Raw genomic sequence first — 25701 nt, forward strand, 5'->3', positions numbered from 1 at the left:
AAAGCACAAACACACATGGCAGAGAGAGAAAGAATAATAGAGAGTTATACACCACGTCTGTGTCATCAGATAAAGACAATACTGTACTTTTGTAAACTTGTGTGCCAGCAGTGTTATATCTTCCAGCTGTAGGTGAGACCGAGATCCTGAGCAGTATGTCATCAGGTCAAGCGCTCCAGGTGATCAAACGTTACCTGACAAAGTGATCCAGGAGAGGCACATCAGAGTTTGGGAAGTCAAATACATGAAAACCTTAAAGAAGCACTCATAGATTTCCATTAAATCAAATGCTGGGCCCAAACAATGCCGCCTAAATCGACTATTGTGTGAATCCAACATGACCCGAGGCAGGATGAACATTCACATCCCTTGAACAAGGTCACAGGTTCACCAGGTTACCACACTAATCTTTATAAACGCTAACACAAATGCTAAACCTCAGTTTTGGTTGTGACAAGTTGTGAAACATGTTTTGAAGGAGGTGGACTCAAGTAAGATGCTCCCCCCAGGCAAGGACGCCATTTTGGACGCAGGATGTAACCATGACAACTGAGAAGACGCTGGTGTTTATCCAGGAGGACTTAGTTTAATGGATTATACGTTACATTGATGTGACGTGATGATAAAAGGTAACGCGTGACGTCATATTAATTTATACAGGTGATTGTTTTAATGCATGTTTATCGATGGGGGGGAGGGGGGGTCACGACCCAGCGGATTGATACTTTGTATCTGTGACAAGCTAATGTTACCAGTGACTTCAGTGTTGCAGTGATTATGTGTGAAAAGCGGACTATATAGCTCCACCTTTGTGTGGAGACTCTGCAGCTAACAAATAGTTTTTTAACAGATCAGTGCATCCAGTGCTCGCGGCGGCATTGTTGGCTAAAAAACAAGCAGATGCCGAAAGCTGCGATCAGACGTAAGTAGTCCCCTGAGCGGATGAATCACGCGGATGTATATTGCAGTTGTAGGCCCCTCAGCTGATGTGAAACTAGCAGGGGTAGAGAGAGAAAAGAGGAGCTGGTGCACTGCCTGTTACAACTACAACACTGGAACAAATAGGTAACAACATTATACAAAAAGGTAGAAATTTTCAGTGACATCTCAGCCAACAGTCTCTCGGACCTTTGAGACTATTTTATACCGAAATACATCGGAGGAATTATGGTTCAGTGTTGCGAAAATAGCTCGAATCCCGTTCCTGCTTTCCTGTTTTTTTGTGTCTAAAAGGTATCAGAGGCCATTTCTTTTTGCTAGCTAGCGTTAACATGCTAGCTGCTAGCTAGACAACTTGTAAAATTAAACGTAACTGACAAAAATGCTACCAAAAGACTGAATACGGGAGTTGTGACGAGGCCGTTGTTTGTCTAATAAATCCCATTAACATCCTGTCGAGCTGGCAAAGCGTTAGCCAGCGACAACAAGGCTAGCTAATATTAATTAGCTTGCATGCCAAGGTTAGCTGGTAATAGCTATAACGCTCTTGTTTGATTTGACAACGCTTAACGTCAGCTACGTGACTGCCCCGCAGCAGCTAATTCGGTATTGATAAGGTCAGTGGTTTATTGTCAACTAGACAGCTAGCTTAATTTATACCAACCAGTAACGGTAGCTCGTCTAGCTAACAGTCGAGTGTTTATTTTTGTCAGCTTACTGTTTACGAGTGAACAGTCATTGAAGGAACATTCGCTATCTTAGTTGGCTAAGCTAGCATTAGCTTGCTAATTATTCGCCCGAGACTTGTCATTTTGGCCGAGACGCTTAGCTAAATAAGATGCTTGACGTTATTTCGACCATTTCACCCAACTCAAAATAGAAAGTATGCACTTTGTTGACACGTTGCTTGTTAGGAGTCAACTTGTTTCTGCCTGGCTAACATTAGCTAAAATGCTAGCCAGTGTCCTAGTGAGAGGCAGGCATTGGCCTTAAGTCAGCTTAGAAAACATTAGTGATCCTCGTAGCTAGCTAACATTAGTTAGCTATACTTGTGTACTCAACATTCGCGTTGACAGTTGCTAAGAGAGAGATACTGGATCTGCCTTGGTTACCTGCCGACTTGACAGTTGTGTAATTTTGATTTGATCATCCCGTCAAACAGTATAGAAGGTAAGCTAACTTGCGTGCGAGACATGTATATTTTTTCCTTTAAACCTGATCGTCTGCCAGACACAGCAGTGTGTCATGGCAGTCAGAATACCAAGTTAGCATACAGTGGTTTACTGGTAGCCTGCTAGCTATATTACATTAAACCGCTTTCGAAAGACGGTCAAGCCGATGCTGCCATTTTCGATGTGTTGCTAATCTCAGGTGAACGTGATCGTTATTTGGCACTTAAGGGGTCCGTCGTGGCCGTTATGTTGAAAAATCGCCGTTTCGTACCACAACACGGTACAAACAAGGTAGCTGTTTCAATTTGGCATTGCGTTTAGTTAGGGAGCTAAATTGGTTGACACACCGGTACGCCAACTACGCATTTCCATGTATCCACTGCTACGTTAGCCAACGTAACTTTAACCAGCGAGTCTCTGGTATGTTGTAACTAGCCTTTTTAGCTTTTTCTCGTCACCATATTCAATATCCAGTCGTTACAAGCTTCGCTTTGGGGTTGTTGGAGGGGTTTTTATTGTGTGTGTGGATACGGATGCGACTAAGCTTCTGTCAAAATGTATGGGTCGCTAGGGTATGAGTGGCTAAACATGCTAGTCGGTGGTGGTAGAGAACTACGTCAGAAATATAGGCCTCTGTAAATCATGGGTATAAAACACGGATACTGTCGGGATTGTTAAGTGGTGTAGTAGCAGAAACTTTGTACCGGCGAGTGTTTAAAGCTGCCGATCATTTGATGTGCTCTACTAATCACATTATACGCGACTGTGCTGCACCAGTTGTCAGACTGGACGAATAAACAAAGACGAGGATGCACTGTCAGTGCAGGCCTAAAATGGCCCTGTGAGCTTGCCAAGTGTGGCGTATTTTTATGATCAATGATATCATGATTTAAACTCTTACTAGACAGGCAAACTATTCATCTTTCTTTTCTTAATGGCAAAAAGTATTTAGGTTGTGATTTAATAGTCTTTGTGTATCAGTTGATTAGATCATCCTACTGTGTGTGTGTGTGTGTGTGTGTGTGTGTGTGTTACAAAGATATCAATCACTTTTGTTATCAGTACCCTCATGTCATAAACTCATCAGACTGAGATGAATTTTGTACTTTACTTGATATGAAAAAGACATTTTCTTTCAAATCCTGACTTAATTATTACCACAACTTCCCCCAACAACAGGCTCTGTTGTTAGGTATCTAGGTGGTTATGGGATGTTGTGGCAATTTTAAAGATAAAGATTCATTATCGTTACATTAGTTGATTTTCATTAAAAAAAATTATTTAAGAATTAAAAGGTTATTCTCTCTGTGTTGCCTGTTTGACATGCAGGCTGCTTTTAATAGTAGGTTTATTTTGATTTGTCTGTGACCTTTCATGTTTTTATTCAGGAGTTTTGGGTTGTATTAATATTTTTAACTCATATTCTGATGATGGTGATTACTATTATTGCTATTATTATTATTATTGGATGAATTAAAAGCAATTGTTCTTCCTGCCAAATGATTAAAAGTCCAAATATAAAAGAAATGGTGTATGCGACCCTGTACTCATGATACAAAATTGTTGAACTGGTATGAAGTCTGTGAAAACAATTATAATTTGGTACATACTTTAAGTAAACATTTAAAGGGCGTTTAGTGTTTCACATACGTATATATTTTGTTGTGACTATTATTGGGAGACTGCATTCAGACTGGAAAAATAGATGGATCTGGGAACATAAACTGAGCTGTGTGGACCTTATTTATTTATTTCTTTTTATTTGAAACAAGCATATAACTGACTTCAGTTAGATATCTACTGTGTATATATAGCGTATAAATGTATATTTTTAAATAATATCAACAGTGAGTTGTCACATTCCTTGCTCCTGGTCTTTGTTTGGCCTATTATTGCCCCTACACAAAAGGTAATGTCAAAGTAGGATTGGTCAGTTGTTTTCTTGGAGGGAATTTGTAGCTGGAGACGCACAAACCCGAGAAAATCAATGAGACGTTCATGCCCCTGTTCATCTCAAGAGGTGAGCTTAAGCGTGATGGTACAAGAGTTCAAGAAGCTGTCACCTCCAGCACAGCAATTTATTTTAAACCAAGGACAACCCAGTGGTTGTAGGAGAGCATAGAGAAACCGTTGACTTTTGTCCGTGTTCTTATGTGGCTGCTTTCTTTCTTTCTGTCGTTGCAGTGAATGGTAGTATCTAGAAAGGGTATGTCCCTTCAGGAGAGAGGTGCCAATGTCCAACCGGCCTAATTCCAATCCAGGGGGGTCACTGCGCCGTTCACAGAGGAACACTGCTGCGGCCCAGCCACAAGACCACACAGTCGCAGGAAGGTGAGTCGACCTGCACACGTCTAGTTAACATCTAAATTCAACATAAGAATCAGAAACTTGAGTTTTGTGGGAAATATTAGTTGGGGTTTCTTGTAGGAAGTAACAAATGAGGGGTGTTCAGTAGAGGGATATTTGTACTTAATTTATTGGTGGTGTTTGTCTTTAGTTTATTGTAACTTGATGTAGAATGGTTATATCCTGTGTGATCAAAGGGGAAACTTATCTTTTGTTCTTTTATCAGAGTCAAATGGGGGCTAACTGTTGTTGCTTGCTACCATAAAGGTGTTAATGATCACAGCATGTGCAGATGTAGTCAGCCAAAAATTATTTGGGGATTGATCAAGACTCTCTTTTATGTGGCTTGATTACAGAAACCCACACTGTCACTTGCTCTTTAATTTCCAACCTTACAGGTTGCAGTCAGAGCAGGTAAAACATAAAGCAAATTCCCCACCTGAAAGTAGAAGACCTAATTCTAAGGCTTCCAAAGCCACAGCCAGCTCAGCCACTGGCCAGTCCAGAGGGCACAGCTCAAGAAGGTACCCCTCCTCTCTACTTGGTGCTTATTTTCTGTGCGTGCTTTGGGTTTTGTTCTAAATCTAAATGAGTACAATGAATGTGGTATTGTAATTGATCACTTTCCACAGCTTGAGGAGTTTTCTGAGATGGTGTTTTGTTGTCCCTCTTACCCCCTGACAGAAGCGGTCTTACTCTGTCCGTGGCTTCATTTGTGTTACAAGACGAGCCAGAGGCTGCAGGGACATCTGAACAAGAGCGACCAGGCCACCAGTCAAAGAGTGAAAGCACCCGAGGGCTGAAGCGAAGCGAAGCTCCAGACCAAATTAGTACCTTTGGACCGACCCCTGCCAAGAAGCCCAAATCAATCCCACAACCCCGAGACAATACCTCAGAGACCAAGAAAGGCCCAGCTAAGTCCAAGAAGAGATCACTTGCGTCAGAACCACCTGCATCGTCAGGTCGAGGCCAGAGCAAGAAGAGCGGGGCCGCTGGGGCCTCACCGATCCAGAAACGGAAGAAAGCGGACTCTCTCCCCGGTCTAAGTAGCACCGCTGGGTCCCTCCCCAATCGTACCGAGGGCAGAACTGCAAAACCCACCAAGCTGGCGTCTAAATCGGCCGCCTCAGCCAAAGCTGGGTGTAGCAACGTGACGGACTCCTCCTCCTCTGCCTCCACCTCTTCCTCTTCCTCAACCACAGGCACCAACAGTGCCACCACGCAGGGTGCCCGAGTCAAACAAGGAAAAGATCAGACCAAGGCACGACGCTCTCGCTCAGCCTCCAGCCCCTCCCCACGCCGCAGTACCCGCGACAAGGAGCAGGCCAAAAGCGCCAGCTCTTCAAAATTTGAGTGGGCAGCACGCTTCAACCCCAAAGTCAACCTGCCAAAACCCAAACTGTCCTTGCCCGGATCCTCCAAAACTGAGACCTCCAAACCTGGGCCATCAGGATTACAAGCTAAACTAGCAAGTGAGTCACATTACCTGTATATGGATCCCCTCTGTTCATAATAGGAACGTTGATGCTAATTCACACCATAAGCTGATGCATCTCTTTCACAGCTTTAAGAGAACATTTGGGTCCTATTTCAGAAAGGTAGATAGGAAAGGTTGAGTATGTTGAGAGAAGTATCTGCAAGTGTTTGCTTTTCTCAGTTTATAAATTGTTTTCAACACTTAGGGGTTAAAACAGGGTTATGATTAGCTTGTACAGAGTCAGTACATTATTCACGTGCGCTTGGATGGAGGTTTCACCTTTGGGATTAAGTGTCACAGGACCTGTGAGCCAAGCAGATTCACAACCTCACTCTAAACCTATAGAGCAAAAAGTTGAGACACAAATACAGCACCCTTACAGATAAATGCTAAATTAGTGCTAAAATTGAGAACAATCCATTTACATGCAGGGATAAAAATTCACAAAGGCTGAGTCTGAACTTGCTCCCTCATTCACAGCGTATTCATTTACACATTCAGAATACACACACTCAGATGATATGGTCATGGGTGAATACAGTCCACTCTGTAGTAAAGAGAGTGATTTTGGACACTAAAGCCTTTATCAAGACATCTGTGTAACTCATATCCTGATCTCCATGTATCGTGTATAAATACAGGTGGTGACTCTGACACACTGCAGACAATAAAGCGTGTGTGTGTATCTTGACTAGCATATCTAGTTCATATGTGCTGAGTGTGAGCTTCACAGAGCTGTTGAACTGGCTCAGATTTCAGACCTAAGCACCAGAAGCCTGAAACTGGAGAATAGCTAAACATAACATAAATACTGCTGGGCAGTGGAAAGGCAAACGTGTGTTTGCATCAGGTGTGTTGTAGAAGGAGAATATCTTGTATTTCTGGTCGTATTTATCTAGTCTTGTAACCTGACCATTAATCCAAGAGCTCATGAATAATGTTCATTTCTTTTGATGCTGTCGTGGTGTCCAGGTAGCATTTTTATTTTAGGATGTATTCTGATGTGGTATTAAAGCTTGGTAGTTAGGTTGTTAACATTGCATTCAGTCTTTAATGTCTGTGTAAATTTGGGTATGTATTGTTATAACATTTTCAAAAGCTGAAATACAGCTTTCCAAACAATCATAAACACAAAGAATTTTGATGAAGAGACCTTATATTTTCTGTGCTCTCTGTTTGACAAACAAACTGAGTTTGTGGACTGATAAAATATACTTTGTCAAATGCCACTTGGCTCAGTAAAAACACAAACTTCCATGCAAGAACTCTAAATAAAGTACAGCAGACGATCAACTAAACATTGATTTTCATAAAGCAAAATCTGACCTGAGGAAATAAAATGAGTTTTTGGTGCCTGGCAATTGTCAATACACAGTGCTGCAGCACTTGAGAAGTATTAAGGTTTGATGCCCGTCCCTCGTAGGAAGAGGGCAGAAACTGCAGGACAATAGTTCAGATCCACACAGATATTACAGTAGAGATTTGCTGTGTATGATTAAGTGTGTGTACGCTGTTCAGGTCAGTGTGGGGTCAGGCTTTTCTAGGCAGTGGAAAGGATAGAAACTGAGGTGGGCTCTGTGCCCTGGGCCCTAGGCCCAAATGGAGAGACCCCTCCTATGTTGGCTTAGCTTGTTCGCCCACCAGCTGACCAGGGGTATGTTTGAGGGCAGGGAAGGACTCATATGCTGCTTCTGTCAGGATAGGAAAGAACTTTTATCTCTAAGATCTTCATCCGTTAGGCTCTAATTTCTTTTAACACATACATTTTTCAGCTATAATGGTGAGTAAGCATATACAATGCAGTTTGCTTGTGTTTCAGTGACTCTTTTTGGCTTTCCATTGCACAATTGGCAGTTTGATCATGTAGAATTATTAATGTTACTACAGCCTAAACAATAGGAAAATACTTGGCTTAATGGCTTTGAGTGGCTCTAGATAATTAAGCTTTATTTGGGTAACTTATGCTGAAATTTGTGTGAAGGATTGATATTTGACCTGGTATAATTCAAAAGTAAGTTCAAATTAAATACCAAAAGGAAATAATAGTTCATATATGATTAATTAATTTGGTCTTAACTTTTTGAAATGTTTATTTTTAAACCGCTGAATTATGAGTCACAGATCTAGCATGAAGGTTGCACTGTCATAGGGCCATGGTTGGGGTACTATTTATACCCACCCAGTCAGTGATACAGGGCTCTGAACAGGCAACACCAGTGCCTTTTACTATATGCAAAAGTAACAATCTGCATCATTCTTTGCTCTAACAGCTATATTGGATTTTCCGCTCACTTATGAGTAAAAATTATGATGGAGAGATGGTTTCTGATGCGTTACCTCAGCCAAATTATAAAAGTGAAGCACTACTTTGGGTTAATAGTTCAACCCAAATATAATATTATCTGGCCTACGAATCCACACAGATATCAGACTGGCTTTTAATTTACTTTGTATTGAGACTATATTTCTGTCAAAGTGTTGTTGTGTAGTCCACAGGTGGGTTAATGTCACTTTTTTTTCACATCAGGTTTGAGGAAATCCACTAAGAAGCGCAGCGAGTCTCCTCCAGCAGAGCTCCCCAGCTTTCGGCGGAGCACACGCCAGAAGACCACGGGCTCCTGTGCCAGCACCAGGTACAAATCCCAGTGGTGACTAAAAAAAATGCATTCAATTCGGAAGTATTTAGTTTCATGATGTGCGCACACCAATGAGGGTAAGCCAATTATTAGAAACACCTCTCAGAAAAATTAAAGCTACGGTTGGTACATTTTTTTAAAAGCATTTTTGTCATATTTGTAGAAAGTCTCATAACATCCCGACAGCAATCAGTAATTCAAATGCTCTGACAAATTAAATTCAGTCTCTGAATCTCTACATCCAGTAATTGTGGTGGTTGCAGGCCTCCAATGAACCTAATAAAAAAATTGGACTGCCTCGGCGGATGCTTTGCTAAAGTTATTAGCAAGCTACTAACACGAGAATGGCAGAGAAAGTTTAGCCAGAATTTCGCAGTACGAACATGCTAGCTTGACAGTGAGTACTAACAATAGCCATTTTCGTTGTTTATGGTCATTGTGATAATATTAGGTGTTTTCTAACATGTGAGTGAGACATTAGGTAGTTGGGTATGGTTAGCGATGACAATGATGAGCTGCGCTCCTGATCTTCAGCACCTTAATCACTCAGTTACACGAAGCAGAAAGCCCCTAAGACAAAGGCCAAGTGAGCAGTAGCAGCAGTGAGCAGCTAACCAAGCACCAAGAAGCGCACACAACCAAGAAGCTGAACCCAATAAAAGTGCCACTGCAACAGCAACACACTCCTGTAGCAGCTAAAGTTAGCATAAAACACAGCTCATGAGCCGAACAGCTGTGGCGGCAGCAACGGCCTCCTTCGGCGGCTAATGTTAGCATAAATCACACACCCTGAGTAACTGTCACGCTGGATAGCCTTTCAGACTGTCGTGACACCTTTTTTGCTTGTGTTGACTTGTGGCATTTGGACATGTAACAGAGTTGTTTATGTATTTATTGGTCTTAAAAGCTAAGAGAACACAGTGAATGTAGCAAACTAGCCAGCAGCGAGAGCTTTGGGGCAGTCGGTGTAGTCGGGCAGTGCATGTTCATGAGTTTTTGGAGGAGTGGCTCTAAAAGGAGGAGGTGGGATTTTTTATTTTTTGCTTCACAAATTATAGAACACAACATTGTGTAAACAAAGACTGAACATTATGACCTTAATGAAGGTGGGATTTATTGCAGGTATAGCAGTTTAAATCATCCATTGACCCAAATGATGGATATTACCAAAGGCTGTTCTGACAAGTTGTTGTTGTTTTTCCTTTTTGATATTCATTTCTGTTGATACTGGGTTGATCTGATATTTTAACAAAATACAAATGTTTAATTCCATCACATTTGAATGTCAGATTTTTCGATTACTGCTACTTTAGATGTTGCTGTTTAACTGAGCCACTGTAATATCATCAATATCATAATATCATATAAAAATCCAGTGAACATTGAGCTGAGCTACCCTAAAGGTGCCCTTTTGGGTTTTCTTGTAAACACAAAATGTATTTCTGTCCTCGTAAAACACTTATTTACTTACTTTGAAATCTGAAAACATCCATGTCACAAGCTTTTGGTTTTCTTCATCTCTGATTTTACAGTCTCATATCTCACTGCTACCTGTAGATCAGAAGAGTAGTGTGAAACCTTTGAAACAACTGGGTATCCCATCACCTGTGTGCAGAAATGTGATCAACAGAAACAGGGACCCACTCATAGAAAAACTCTCCATAGACCTATCAGATTTCAAGAACTCTGCAAGGAACCTTTAAGTTTGTTTTGTGGAGCCCTTTGTTGTTAAATGTCTGCCTTTGATAGAAATGTCTTTCTCTTGTGGTTGTATTTGTCTGACAATTGCCCCAAACACAAAGGGAATTTCTGAAATGATAGTAATCAAAACTAACTTTGGCTGTGTGGTGATGCAAAGTTTGCCAGAATGTATTTTTTATAGGATGTTAGCGACCAGCCTGTTGTTGTCTATGTAAAACACCTCTCCACACAAGCAATTTGAACCCAACAGCCATCACAGGATGATGATGGTTAGCTTTCAAAGCAAGATGGCAAAACAGACAAATTCTCCCCAATGGACATGACAAAGACAGAACTGTCAAGCTGATGAAGCTATTTCACAAAACAAAAAAGGGATACATTCACATTTGCTCCCCCATCACACTCTTTGGCAGAGCCCTGAGTTGACCCAGGAGTCACGATCATTGTCTGTAAAGTGGAAACCTTCTCTAAACTTGTCAGCTGTGAAAGCTTTTGGCTACAAAGACAATAACAAAGTCCCACAGGAGTCTTGATACATTTCAGTTTTGAATCTCATGCTTTTATTGACCACAGAATGCACTGTACAGTGTGATAACTCTTCTGCCCACTCACATTGTCAATCTGTTTTTAATCATACTACAGTCGGCGGGGCTCAGGCCTGGGCAAGCGCGGGGCAGCCGACGCTCGCCGACAGGAGAAAATGGCCGACTCCGACAACAACCAGGATGGGGCCAACTCGTCAGCTGCTCGCACTGATGAGGCATCACAAGGGGCTTCAGGTACCCGTCATGTCACTACTATTGATTCTTGTTTGACAGTAGAAAAACTGTCCTTGTGCCATTCATCTGTGCATGATGAGAAGTTTCCACTGAATTTGTTTGGGAACTAAACCTCCTTTTCCTTTTAGGTTTAAAAAACAGTTTTGTTTTTCAATTCAAATTTTGATTTAAGGCTGTTTTTGTGTTTAGCTTCAAGCTCAGTTGCCGGAGCAGTGGGCATGACCACCTCCGGAGAGAGTGAGTCTGATGACTCTGAAATGGGAAGGCTTCAGGGTATGTTAATCCACCTCAGATACTCAGAAACTCCAGTCAGTCCCTGTTAAAATTCACTATATCATGGGGCAAAAAAGCAAATGTACACACATTTTTAATGCTCTAGCTTCAGTTATAAAGATGTAAACAGTTCTTTTTAGTTTTATATTTTGTAGATATGCTCTCTAAACCTTGCTGTTTGGTCCCTATAGCCCTACTGGAGGCCAGGGGTCTCCCTCCACATCTTTTTGGGCCTCTTGGACCCCGCATGTCGCAGCTGTTTCACAGGACCATTGGCAGCGGAGCCAGTGAGTGCAACCTTTTTAACTGTGCATCAGTGTTCTTTGAATTTAGTGAGCTCAAAAAGCTGAACAATTCTCTCTGTCCAGGCTCCAAGGCTCAGCAGCTACTCCAGGGCCTGCAGGCCACAGGTGATGAGTCTCAGCAGCTTCAAGCAGCTATTGAGATGTGCCAGCTGCTGGTGATGGGCAATGAGGAAACGCTTGGTGGATTCCCTGTCAAGAGTGTGGTGCCCGCTTTGGTTAGTCTTATTTTGTTTAGTCATTAAATATCTCTGTTATACTTGGCTGTCTTGCATGTGCACCCGAATATTAATTTACCTTGTGTAAAATCTTTTCATAGAAGATGAAGGTTATTTTAGTAAATATTATCTGAGTTTCCACTTTTTTGATTCCTTAATAAACTCAACTTTCTTTCACAGATTACACTGTTACAAATGGAGCATAACTTTGATATTGTGAGTATGACAAACTTTTACTCTTGAAAATGTAGCTGCGTTTAGTTTGATTCATTCATATTTGTAATGCCACTGCCATTTTGACATGCCGTTGATGTTTGCACACAGATGAATCACGCCTCACGTGCACTCACATACATGATGGAGGCTCTCCCTCGATCCTCTGCTGTGGTGGTCGATGCTATTCCTGTCTTCCTGGAGAAGGTAAGACACTGCACACTCTGTCCCTAATCAGTTGTTAATTCGCAATGGTGGCTTTTTGATGTGCTAATGCTTTTTCCACCTTCTTGTCTGCAGCTTCAGGTGATCCAGTTCATTGACGTAGCAGAGCAGGCCCTGACAGCCTTGGAGATGTTGTCAAGGCGACACAGCAAAGCCATTTTGCAGGCTGTAAGTGTTGCACTCGCACTCGTCTTTTTGTCACACTCTTCAATCGCCCTCTCTCTGTTAGCCTCAATAATACACCACAATAATGTTGTCATTTATCGTCTTTCACAGGGCGGGCTTGCTGACTGCCTCCTGTACCTGGAGTTCTTTAGCATCAATGCTCAGAGAAATGCGTTGGCCATTGCAGCTAACTGCTGCCAGAGCATTACTCCAGATGAGTTTCACTTTGTTGCTGATTCTCTGCCACTGTTGACTCAGAGACTCACACACCAGGTATGTTTTTTCCCATGTCAGACAGTGATGAATTATAAACTTCAGTGCCATCACAGCAGGGGTTTGGCACAGGTAGTGCCTAGTGGTGCCCCTCTTGCAAAAAGTTTCACATTCCAAAAATGTAATTGATTATAAACACATGGGAACAAATAAGAAAACTTTGTTTGGTTTCTCATTTTTACCTCATCAATGATGAGCAAGGCCTGAAATACATTTAGGTCAGGCAGGAAAAGGAACATGGCTTGGTGAGGGAGCCTTGTCTGACTTCTTTTTAAGAGCATAGTGTCAATTTAAATGCAGATTATTGTCAAAAATGGTCAGTGGTTTCAGATTGTATTCTCCAAATTCAGACAGTGAAATGGTGCATGTTGTGTGCCTCAGTATAACTGATTACATAGTACAGATAATCTTATGGACATCCTCTTCTGTTATTAACCGTTGTCCTTCTGTCAAAAGATCTTGCAACATAGATGTAAAAAAATGTCACCACCTGTTTAGCTTTAAAGAATGACAAAAAAATTAACAAAGATGACAATCATACATCGGTGGTCTAGGGCAAAAAATAAGAGAAGATTACCATTGCTGTAAACATGCTTTTTAAACTTTTTAGAGAAGTTGTACTACTTTTTTCTTCATGTGTTGGTCAATCATTACAAAGAAGTCAGGACTTGCTCATTCAATATTTAAGTATTTTATTTCTATTCTGTATCACAACCATACATTTGTGCTTTGAATTGTAATTATTTGAATCATTTATTTTACTGTAGCCTGTTGTAAAGATTAACTAATGGCTGTATTCATGTCTCTCTTTCAGGATAAAAAATCCGTCGAAAGCACTTGTCTCTGTTTCGCCAGACTGGTGGACAACTTTCAACATGAAGAGGTTTATACTTCAAATTCTTTTGAAGACCTAACACCATTTTTGCTCTCTCTGTGTGTTTGCCCCTTCTGTATTATCTCCTCCATTTCCCCTACAACTCCCCCGCTAATGTGACCGTGTCTGTCTGTCAACAGAACCTGCTGCAGGAGGTTGCATCACGGGACCTGTTGACCAACATTCAACAGCTGCTGGTAGTGACCCCTCCTGTGCTCAGCTCGGGGATGTTTATCATGGTTGTGCGCATGTTTTCCCTTATGTGCTCTAACTGCCCCTGCCTGGCAGTCCAGCTAATGAAACAGAGTGAGTAACCCACACATACTAATACCCAGTGGGAGACACCCTCACCTATTACTTGCTCCATCTGTCATTACTGTTATGCCAATGTATATATATTCAATACTGTATGTAGTCACTACACAGGGTGGTGTTGTACTGTTTGTCAACTTCAACTTGCATCTCATTGAATGCCTCTATAATTTGCTTTGATAGACTTTTAGCAGTGGTGAAGGAAGATTGTGTGTTGAAGATGCTGATGATAAATTATCTTTTTGTCACCTTTTCTAAACAGACATCGCAGAAACTCTGCGTTTCCTCTTGTGTGGTGCATCAAACGGCAGCTGCCAGGAGCAAATTGAACTGGTACCTCGGAGCCCCCAGGAGCTCTATGAACTGACCTCCCTCATATGGTGATATATATTTTACCTGCCTCTGTTCAGTATTGTGTGTGTTATGATAACACTGGGAAAGATGAGAAGAAAAATGGTGATTTGGGGGTCCTAGTCCTGTAAAATATGCTACCAGTATGAGAAAATTCAAGACCGACTTATGACAAGACTTGGTAGCCTGTAAGACTCTTAGTCTTAAGTACAGAAACTTAAGAACAGTGCCACCAATGTTACTCCTGCTTCTCCCAGACCTTGAAGCACAGATACAATTGTTTTGCCAACGATAGTTGTCATCTGACTTCTTACATAAAATCTAACTAATTTGACTTGATGACTGTATAGGTAAATACGGGGTAAACAGAACTGTGTAGTTTTCTAAACCTGCTCTTCTTCTTGCAGTGAGCTGATGCCCTGCCTGCCTAGAGAGGGCATCTTTGCAGTTGATGTAATGCTGAAGAAGGGCAGTGCCCAGACGACAGAGGGAGCCATCTGGCAGTGGAGGGATGACCGGGGACTCTGGCATCCTTACAACCGCATTGACAGCCGCATCATTGAGGTATAAAAATGCGTCAGAGGTGACTTTGTCACCCACTTTCTGTGTGTTTGAAACCTCTAAATTTGTGATGAGATTTTCATTGCGGGACATTGTATCACAAGACAGAATTTATGCTGGTCAATCATTCTGGACCTCTGCTACATTACAAGATAACTATTTGAAGGATAAATAATGGGTTCAATCTTTTAAAATGTTGCATTACATTACATCATTCAGTCTAGTAGCAGTGTCAGCATTTGTCAGTACATTTACTCACACAGTAATTAGAGCATATCCACATATGATACTGACATTAGGGGTGTATTTGATTACCTTGCCCTGCAGACAGCCCACCAGAATGGGGAGGATGAGATCAGTTTGTCAACCTTGGGCCGTGTGTACACAATTGACTTCAACTCTATGCAGCAGATCAATGAAGACACAGGAACAGCACGCGGTATCCAGAGGAAACCAAATCCTCTTGCCAACCCCAATACAGGTAATACAGGTCCTGGCAAATGACGTAAAAGTGTTAAATAAAAGAGGAACTGTTGAAGTGTGTTTAAGGAAATAAACCTGACCTGTTCACTGCCTTCCTCCAGGGAGTCATCAGGAGGTTCGTCGAGAAGATGCACGAGCCCAGTTGATGAAGGAGGACCCTGAGCTGGCAAAGTGCTTTATCAAAACTCTGTTTGGGGTCTTGTATGAGGTGTACAGCTCATCAGCTGGCCCTGCTGTCAGACACAAGTGCCTTAGAGCCATCCTCAGGATCATCTACTTTGCTGATGCAGAGCTGCTGAAGGATGTGCTGAGGAACCATGCTGTGTCCAGGTAAGACTGCCCGGACTTTGTTAACATTGACACTAAAGCTGGTTCTGATGACCGTCTTTATGGAGCTTAATATTAAACAAGAAAACCTGGACCTCAGAGACGCCAGGTAGCTGGTGACTTTCCTTGAGTTGCATGTAAATTGACTTTTTTGTATGTTTATTTCTACAGTCACATTGCCTCCATGCTATCCAGCCAGGACCTGAAGATTGTAGTGGGTTCTCTGCAGATGGCTGAGATCCTCATGCAGAAACTGCCTGATGTCTTCAGTGTCTACTTCAGAAGAGAAGGTAGTGTATAACTGGTTTTCTGCAGTTTGTAAACATTTTATTTTATTTGGCAGTAAAATGTGTTTCTGTCAGTGTTCCTTTACATTGATCCACAGTCCTCAGCCAGATCCAAGTGACTCTTTCCTAACTGGCAAAAAGCTGCAGTGTATTGCTGCTATATTTAATATTTATATTGTCTTTCTCCTTTCTCTTCCAGGTGTGATGCACCAGGTGAAGAACCTCTCTGAATCTGAGAGCTTTCTTGTCACTAGTCCCCCGAAGGCTTGCCCCAGTGGTACTGCCAGTTTGTGCACTACCACCATCAGCACTGCATCCACCACATCTGCTAATAATGCAACTCCTGACCTGGGCTCACCCAGCTTCCAGCACAGCATGGATGACTCTCTGGACCTCAGCCCACAGGGGTGAGTATTTGGCCATGTGTGGCTTTGGTTTGGCTGTTTACAAGTGTTGTAAAAATACATTTTTGCACGGATCCAAATTCTGGGTCATACTGGAAAATAAGCTCATGAACACAAATTGCATCCTGTGCTGAACCAACCAAGAACAGCTGGAGCTAATATGTTGCCTGGCAACTAGCTCAACAAATTCTACTTGAAACTGAAAATATAAGCACATTAGACAGTAGTAGTGTGTTCATTCAGTAATGACATATGCTTCCATTTGTTGATGTATTTTAATATATGCGTGTTTATTTCATATTTTCTCTCCAACCAAGGCGATTAAGCGATGTCCTAAAAAGGAAACGGCTACCTAAAAGAGGGCCCAGAAGGCCCAAATATTCTCCTCCAAGAGATGATGATAAAGTAGACAATCAGGGTAAGTTAAAGTGTTACAGTCACTGTTTGTGTGTGACGTTTAAAGATCCCCACTAGACATATTGACACAAGAATTTACCAAAATAGAGCCAACTTTCATCCAAACGCATCTAAAGGGAGTTTATGTTTATGTTTTACATGCATGTTTTGTATATTTTGTATCACTGAGCTAGTCTAACATTTGCATTAGCAATGTGTGATGAACCTTTGAAATTTTAGCACTGGCAGGTTAATCAATGATTCCTTTAACAACGTTTGAGTCGTCATGAAATGTGATGGCATTCTTAGCCCATTGATAACCCTCCTAATGCATCTTGTGGTTTCTTTACAGCCAAGAGCCCTACCAGTACTCAGTCACCCAAATCGTCCTTCTTGGCCAGTCTTAATCCCAAGACCTGGGGCAAGCTGGGTGCCCAGACCAACAATGCCAACTCAGAGCCCTCACGTACAGCGGGGGTGAGTGGCCTGGCAAGGGCACCTCCCAAGGACTCAATTTCAAACAACAGGTACGATAACGAGAGTTAATGAAGAAAGTTTCCTGTTTTCTGCTGCTGTGTTAGTCAAGTCATGCTCGCTTTCTCGTGTTGATGCAGAGAAACAGTCACTGGCTGTGTGGACTACGGTTTCTAATCAGTTTTATTTTTTTCATTCTTTTGCAGAGACAAAATAAAGGCCTGGATCAAAGAACAGGCAAGTAAGTTTGTGGAGCGCTACTTCAACTCTGAAAATGTGGATGGCAGCAACCCTGCACTGAATGTACTCCAGAGACTTTGCACAGCCACAGAGCAGCTCAACCTGCAGGTAAGAGATACATTATTGAACACTGAGAATAAGATCAAGTCTTTACCAACACATTAAACTACATGTATTTCTATTTTAGAGCTTGTCTAAATGGCTGAACTTTCCTGATTATGTATGTTCCTGTTTCCCAGGTGGACGGTGGTATGGAGTGCCTGGTGGAGATCTCCAGTATTGTATCAGAATCTGATGTGTCGTCGTTTGAGATCCAGCACAGTGGGCTGGTGAAGCAGCTCCTGGTCTACCTGACCTCCAACACAGACAGGGACTTGCTCAGCCGTGATGTGCGGCTCAAGAGGTTCCTCCATGTGTTCTCTGGCTGTCCGGTGAGAAACTAGACCATGTTATTTTACTGTCTCTAATTTAAAAAAAAAAAAAGTGTTTAACCTCCAATTTGGTTTGCAGGTTCCAGGAATGGAGCCGGTAGGTCGTTTGGACCCATCAGAGAATGGGCCATACCTGGCACTGGTGCACAAAATGAACAGCTGCCTGAGCCAAATGGAGCAGTTCCCAGTCAAAGTGCATGATTTCCCCAGTGGCAACGGCAACGGCAGCAGGTCTGTGTGTGTATTATTTATGGCTTATTCAGAATGACTTCATGTTATATTACACTTTTATTGTTTGGTATGTATTTTTAAAACTGTGATTTTAATGCATCTCTCCAGGGGCTCTCAGGCACTGAAGTTCTTCAACACACATCAGCTCAAGTGTCAGCTGCAGAGACACCCAGATTGCACTAATGTTAAACAGTGGAAAGGCGGCCCTGTGAAGATAGACCCCCTGGCCCTGGTGCAGGCCATTGAGAGATATCTTGTTGTCAGAGGTGAGTAACTGTTTAATTAGAATTAGAGAGGTGATGCCAGCCAGTCAAGTTCTCCTCAGGCACTTGCTGTTCCTCCACATTGTCCAAATGCCAAAAGTTGTCCCTTTAACTGTCCTTAAGAGGGATTATTCTGTCTTTCTTCAGTTGGGCTCATAACTTCACATCTGTTCTCCACAGGGTACGGCCGAATCAGAGAAGAGGATGAAGACAGTGATGACGACGGTTCAGATGATGAAATCGATGAATCACTGGTACGTGATACCGTTCATACCAGATGAGGCTCATCTTTTAATCTCTGCACACTTAATCCTGTGTTGATGTGTATTTATAGCAAGCATCACTAACAGTAGTATCAATAAATAATACCAATATGTCATTTGTTTCTTACTCAGGCGGCGCAGTTCCTGAATTCTGGCAGTGTGCGTCACAGACTACAGTTCTACATCGGTGACCACCTGCTACCATACAACATGACAGTATACCAGGCTGTACGGCAGTACAGTCTTCAGGCGGAAGAAGAAAGGGAGTCGACGGATGATGAGGCAAACCCACTGGGGCGAGCTGGCATCTGGACCAAAACGCACACAATATGGTAAAATTCTTCTTTTAAATGAAAAACTCTCGACTGTTCTTTTTTTTTCTTACAGGGGAGATCTTGTGCCTCTTAATTTTTTTCTTTTTCATCTTGAAACCTTCTTAACCATCACAGACATTTTTGAAACAAAAGAGCAATGTTTTTTGGGTTTGTTTGTTTGAATTTCATCAACCAGTCCTTGAAAAAGTTCTCATCATTTAACCTAGTGGTGGCAGCCATGCAGATTTAGTTCCCAAGTTTTTGAGATCTATACCGATATACATCATGCACTGTTTGAAGTTGCAAATGACTTTAATGCGTCATGAGTCTCATCACAAAAGTAAAGAGTTGACAGGAGGCAGTTTCTGATGTAACAGCTGATGTTGACGTTCATCAAAACATACAGAGACAAACTGTCATATCTTGTTTCCTGACAGGTATAAGCCTGTGAGAGAGGACGAGGATGGCAGCAAAGATGCTGTGGGTGGAAAGAGGGGCCGAGCACAGACTGCTCCCACTAAAACCTCACCTCGCAACACCAAGAAGCAGGATGAGCTGTGGCATGGTGAGAATCTTAAACATCTCATAGTGATGTGTTGCTCAAATTATGCTCAATATTTCAAACTATATCTCAAACAATACAGCTGCTGGCTGGTCCAGTGCAGATTTAGGCAAAACAAGCTCCATCTGCTTATTGCCTTTTAATTAGTTTGTCACAAGTCAGAATCTGCACAGTCAACTTCATAACTACTGTTGATTCCCATCACTTCCAGATGGTGTGTGTCCCAGTGTCATCAATCCCTTAGAGACATACCTCACTTCGGAGCCACCAGAGACCATAACCTTTGATGACCCCTCACTAGAGGTCAACTTGCTGCTGAGGGTCCTGCACTCCATCAGTAGATACTGGTTCTACTTGTATGAAGTAAGTCTACTTTTTGAAGAATTACTACAGGATGGGATCAACTTAAGTCAGTTAGTTATCTCGCAAAGAATTAGTTTGTATTTCATATTTTAGTTGAACAGGATTTAACACTTATCAGCTCCTAAAGCTGTGATAGATACAGATACAATAACATCTCAAATATTCTCTAAACCTGTTGTCCCAGGCCTGCTGGCAATCAGTGTTGTTCATAGTTTGATGAATATTTTGTTTGTTTTGCAGAATGCTGTGTGTAAGGAAATCATGCCTACCAGTGAGTTCATTAACAGTAAGCTGACAGCCAAAGCTAACCGTCAGCTACAAGACCCACTGGTCATCATGACGGGGAACATCCCTACTTGGCTCATTGAGCTCGGAAAGACCTGGTAAGTGTTTCATTTAGACCAAAGGGAGGCGTTTATGTTTGGCCAATATGACCTGGTTCTCACTTTGCTCTCTCTCTTTCCAGCCCCTTCTTTTTCCCCTTTGACACCCGGCAGATGTTATTCTACGTAACTGCCTTTGATCGTGACAGAGCCATGCAACGCCTACTGGACACAAACCCTGAAATCAACCAATCAGATTCTCAGGACAGCAGAGTTGCACCACGTCTAGACAGAAAGAAGGTACAAGATGTTGCCATGTTAAACCTTTGGACTCTTTTTGTGTTACATGTGATGAAATCCACACAATCATCAACTTTCATTGTATCTGAATGGAGTTTCAATTGAGTCTTGGCTTTTTACCATTTTTCTGTTTTAAAATATCGTAAATAACCTCATGTCTGTCCTCACTTGTCTCGTGTTTTCAGAGGACGATAAACCGCGATGAGCTGTTAAAACAGGCCGAGTCTGTGATGCAGGACCTGGGCAGCTCCAGGGCAATGTTGGAGATCCAGTATGAGAATGAGGTATTTGTATTATAAGTTACGGACAATAACTGAAATGGTCTTAATTCATCTTTTGGGAGAGGCGATTCTAAATGATCCTCGTAAAACTCTCTCAGGTTGGCACAGGGCTCGGCCCCACTCTGGAGTTCTACGCTCTGGTGTCTCAGGAGCTCCAGCGAGCCGATCTCGGCCTGTGGAGGGGCGAAGAGGTCACACTCGCCAATCCTAAAGGTATCGTGGTTGGCTCTTGTGGAGAGATATGATGCAATGTCGGCTTGTATTTCATTTAAGAATGTACTACTGAGGTGTCCTCTGTCCGAAACTGAGCGCATGTTTTTGGAGTGGCAGGTATTTCCTCACTGATGGGCTCGTGATCAACATTTTACTTCTTCTAAATATGACCGCACTGAACGTAGGTACAAAGTGTGATGTTGAAGAATGACTTTTTCTGACCACACTTGTATCTTTGCTCTAACAGGAAGCCAAGAGGGAACTAAGTACATGTTCAGCACCAGAGGTCTGTTTGCTGTTCCCTTTGGCAGGACGACCAAACCAGCACACATAGCCAAAATCAAAATGAAGTTCCGTTTCTTAGGAAAACTAATGGCCAAAGCCATTATGGACTTCAGACTGGTAACTGCTTCCATTTTCACTTCTATTTCTCTTAATAGACTATTGCTTTCTACTGAGGTTTGACATTTAGGACTGCTCTTCTTTGGTAATTGATTATTTTTAGAAACATTAAGGCTATAATCTCTTTTTTTATACCATAAAGCTGAAGTAAGAGCTGTCAGGTATAATCGATATAATCTGTTGAAGACATCTGTTGAAATGTTGCAGTTTTGAAAACAACACCGTTTAATGTATTTATGTTGTCAAATGGGTGTTTATTTTCTATTTCCTCCTGCTCCCATTCTCCAGCTGGACCTGCCTCTGGGCCTGCCGTTTTATAAGTGGATGCTACGGCATGAGATGTCTATAAGCTCCCATGACCTGGTGAACATTGATCCCAGCGTGGCCAAGTCCATCCAGCACTTGGAGGATATTATACGTCAGAAGAAGAGGCTGGAACAGGACCGATCACAGGTAAAGTACAACACAGAGGACGTCTGAAGTCCTCAACACATCACAAAAAATATAATCTGGTCATAACACTGGTCTTGACCTTGCCCACCTCCTGGTACCCATAGTGTTTATGATAGATAACCCATTTCAGTTGTACATTCACCTGCAAAGCAAGTCTCCTTCACTACTGTTTCTCTCTTAATGAATCCATATGTGTCTGTTTGTGTGCACCAGACGAGGGAGACCCTACAGCAGGCACTGGAGAGCCTGAACATGAACGGCTGCTCAGTGGAGGACCTGGGTTTGGACTTCACCCTTCCAGGATTCCCGAACATTGAGCTGAAAAAGGGCGGCAAAGACGTCCCAGTTACAATCTACAACCTGGAGGAGTACCTCAGGGTATGGGCTACAGTTGTTCTTGCAACTCTCACTCTGATTCATACTTTTTGTCTGCCTGGATGTTGTTCCTCTCAGAGGTCTGAATCTTTCTTTTCACTCCCTTCAGTTGGTGGTGTACTGGACTCTAAACGAAGGAGTGTCCAGACAATTTGAGTCATTCAGGGAAGGATTTGAGTCAGTCTTCCCGTTGCATCACCTGCAGTATTTCTATCCAGAGGAGGTAAGCACATTCAGTGTTTTTATTATTCTCAGTCAGTCGTGGCCGGTGTTGGTCTTCATTTACTGATTCATATGTTTGTTAGTTTTATTGTCTTTATGTGTATGTATGGATTTTTTAGCAGAAAGAAATATTACCAGTGCCCCTTCTTTCTTTTCTTTAATTGTTTATTGTCCTTCCTCTCCTGCCACAGCTTGACCAGTTGCTGTGTGGCAGTAAATCTGAGACATGGGACGTCAAGACGCTGATGGAGTGCTGTCGACCGGACCACGGCTACACACATGACAGGTGAAGACCGTCAAACCTACGACCCCCTGCACATTTTTGAATAGGAGGGAGCTGCCTCATTCAAGTCACACAAGCCAGTCTTGTAGCTTCTGCCAAGAGAGTTTATATTGAGGCATCCAAAACTCCATTTTAGTGTAGAGCACCTTTAAAATATGGTTCTAGGCTACTTTTTTTCTTACTCTATACATAACACACAGTAGATATAACTAAACTTTCATCTCAGGACACACGTTTGATGTGTATTTCTCACACTTATTTTTGCAGCCGTGCCGTGCGGTTCCTGTTTGAGGTGTTGAGCAGCTTCGACGCTGAGCAGCAGAGACTCTTTCTGCAGTTTGTCACAGGGAGCCCCAGACTGCCTGTTGGAGGTGAGTCACTTTTCTCAGGCCTTTACAAAAATTAGATATTTTTATCAAGCTTGTACGAATGTATAAAATGTGAAGCCACGACTGTACCCTCTGTGCCTGACACCTGGTGTTCCACTTGTGTCTAAGGTTTCCGGAGCCTGAATCCCCCTCTGACGATCGTGAGGAAGACTTTCGAGTCGACGGAGAACCCGGACGACTTCCTCCCCTCAGTCATGACCTGCGTCAACTACCTGAAGCTGCCTGACTATTCCAGCATAGAGACCATGCGAGAGAAACTGTTGATTGCGGCTCGCGAGGGCCAGCAGTCATTCCACCTTTCCTGATCTCGCCACATCTCACATTCAAATGCCTTCTACAGCGACTGATGAAATCATGACTTCCTTCTTAGTTTTTTTGTAATCACATACATCAAGGCTACGTGTACAGCCTTCTTGTTAGAGAAAGCGGCTTGCAGAAAAATTAAGACTTTAAATATATATTTGCTGCCCCTGTCTCTCAAAAAAAAACTTAAAAAATAAAAAAATGGAAAGGTGTTCCATGACTCACAGAACTTAAAATATAAAAAAAGAGAGAGTCAAACTTATATCAGTAGTTGAGTAATGTTTAAAAAAAAGATGAAAACATCTGGGTGACATTTTAAATTGCATTGCTATGTGATATTTAAAAAAGGGATGTCTCCTCTCCGGAGTGGTGGACAAACGTCACTGGGCGTAGGGGAGGATAGGGAGGGGAGGGGAGGGCGGGGGGGTCCATCGAGCAAGCTAGGTTTACTTTAGCTCCAAAGATCATTTGTACAGACAAATTTGCAGACTTTGCTCATTCTACACATTTGATAGAATAGCTCTTTGTTCTCATGTCTCTTCCCCTCAGTTCGTCTGTTCACATTTTGTTCTGTATTATATTGGCCCCAGTTTGTGTGTTGCATTTTGGTTCGGCCCCCCTCCCCCTGTGTGTCTTTGCTTCAAGTTGTGGAAACGAGAGTTGCAGTTGGTTGAATGCGGGTAGTGATGAGCGCATATTATCTTTTTTTTTTTTTTTCCTCCTTCTACCCAAGTTGAGATTGTGTTCTGGCCTCGTTTATTCTAGAGAGCTTCAGCTCAATTGAAGAGTTGTAACCAATGTGTTGATCAGGTAAATTTGTTTTGCTCTTATTTTGATAGAGTTAGTGTCTTTCTGTTGGGCCCTACCTGATGTGTAGGGTTATCTTGGTAGACCAAGCTCTGAGCAACCCTCAACACATAATGTAGCCGGGCACAAAACTTTGGCTGGTCGCATTTTATTGTTTTCATGGCCAGACAGCATTTCAAGTTCATTTATGGAATAAAGTTTATATGCAGTTTCACACCCAGTTTGAGGTGCGAATGTCTGCTTTACCTTTTTTTTTTTTTTTTATTTTAAGATTTTCTATATTGTCTTTATTTCTTGCTGTAGTTGATTATTATTATTTTTTTTTTCTTTGCACTGCTGGCTTGGAACAAACCGTGGTGTGCACCTGCAGTCTGTGGCCAGGGGAGGGCGACACTGTATGTTCTCCTGGCCCAATCGTTCATGTGCTGGTTTCTAAGATCTGCAATAATTTACTGCATCAGGTTCATGTTTTTACCTGAACATAAATAAAGTAACTGTTTGACTCATCTTTGTTAGTTTTATTTACCCATCATTCCTTTGCTTTGCCATGTTGATGTGCTAAACTTGTTGATGTTGAGCAGTTTTCAGTGTGTCCTCTTGGAGCTAATTGCTAAAAGGTTAAAGTAAATTTTTCAGAGGGGATCCTGACCGTCTGGTCCTCTAAAGTGGTATTTTCCAAGGTTTTTTTCTTTAGGGACCCCTTTTTGAGTCGTTGAGTAAACCTATAACCCCTGAACAAGGGTCATATTTATGAAGGTTTTAGATGTAGTGCAGAGCAACTGATAAACTTAACATTTAATCTAAATAATGAACGCAGTAACAGCAGACAGTGTGTCTAAAACGAGCAATTTGGATGAATTGCAAGCAGCTTTTTTTCGGGAACTTCTTCCACATTTATCTGGCTCCATTATGTGTTTTAACTTTGAACAACCAAACACACTAAAAAGGTTTTTTTTCACAAATCAGTTTTTTTCTCCATGGTCAGTGTTCGATAAGCTTTTTGGTTGATTTATCTGCGTACTTCACAAATGCAGAGCGAAGCTGTTTAACAGAGTCCTGACTTAAAATATAGCTTGTGTTCTGGTCTTCATTGTGCACTTATCCTCTGAGATTTTAAAAGTTCTTCTTAAAAAAAATAATCTAAACAATTGATTTAGTTTTCACAGAAATGAATGAAGGCTGAGATAAAGACCTTTTTAAATTAAAGGGGCACTATGTAGTTTTGGAGAAGAACTTAAAACTCAGAATTTTAATATTTACAATATTAATGAGGTAATAATACAAACTCAGAAATCTTTATTTTTTCCACAATTGAATAAATAAGCTGTTCTCAGAGGAAATAATGTCCAGAACACTGAAGAAAGGGTCCGTCTAATATGAGCAAAGTAAAACCGTATGTTTTGGCGACATCTAGTGGGGCTCACGATCCCCGGGTTGGAAACTATTCTCTGTGGGACTTGACTTAGTTGCCATGGAGATGGTGACATAGGCGATT

General features: G+C 42.0%; 1 protein-coding gene across 2 annotated transcripts; it reads left to right on the plus strand.

The window, feature by feature from the left end:
* The first annotated feature begins 536 nt into the window (after positions 1 to 536).
* Positions 537 to 24712, plus strand: trip12 (thyroid hormone receptor interactor 12). Of its 2 annotated transcripts, none has more exons than XM_084350230.1 (42): positions 537 to 629; positions 4296 to 4442; positions 4856 to 4981; positions 5142 to 5929; positions 8462 to 8567; positions 10914 to 11050; positions 11240 to 11323; positions 11515 to 11610; positions 11692 to 11843; positions 12024 to 12059; positions 12168 to 12263; positions 12357 to 12449; positions 12558 to 12719; positions 13534 to 13602; positions 13734 to 13899; positions 14168 to 14285; positions 14664 to 14820; positions 15145 to 15298; positions 15402 to 15630; positions 15799 to 15917; positions 16114 to 16321; positions 16636 to 16736; positions 17067 to 17241; positions 17395 to 17536; positions 17668 to 17859; positions 17939 to 18090; positions 18199 to 18356; positions 18534 to 18607; positions 18749 to 18948; positions 19368 to 19495; positions 19704 to 19855; positions 20096 to 20238; positions 20322 to 20478; positions 20664 to 20762; positions 20858 to 20972; positions 21220 to 21374; positions 21663 to 21827; positions 22041 to 22205; positions 22312 to 22425; positions 22616 to 22710; positions 22975 to 23078; positions 23205 to 24712. In XM_084350230.1, the coding sequence occupies exons 2-42, from the start codon at positions 4345 to 4347 to the stop codon at positions 23399 to 23401; spliced, it is 6177 nt and encodes a 2058-aa protein (XP_084206356.1). In that variant the 5' UTR covers positions 537 to 629; positions 4296 to 4344; the 3' UTR covers positions 23402 to 24712. The 2 variants fall into 2 exon arrangements, with proteins under 2 accessions (XP_084206356.1, XP_084206357.1); XM_084350231.1 differs by having other exon boundaries at positions 15229 to 15298.
* The last annotated feature ends 989 nt before the right edge of the window (positions 24713 to 25701 follow it).

The sequence above is a fragment of the Pagrus pagrus genome, assembly GCF_965226575.1.
Source record: "Pagrus pagrus genome assembly, chromosome: 4".
In the NCBI taxonomy this organism is placed as follows: domain Eukaryota; kingdom Metazoa; phylum Chordata; class Actinopteri; order Spariformes; family Sparidae; genus Pagrus; species Pagrus pagrus.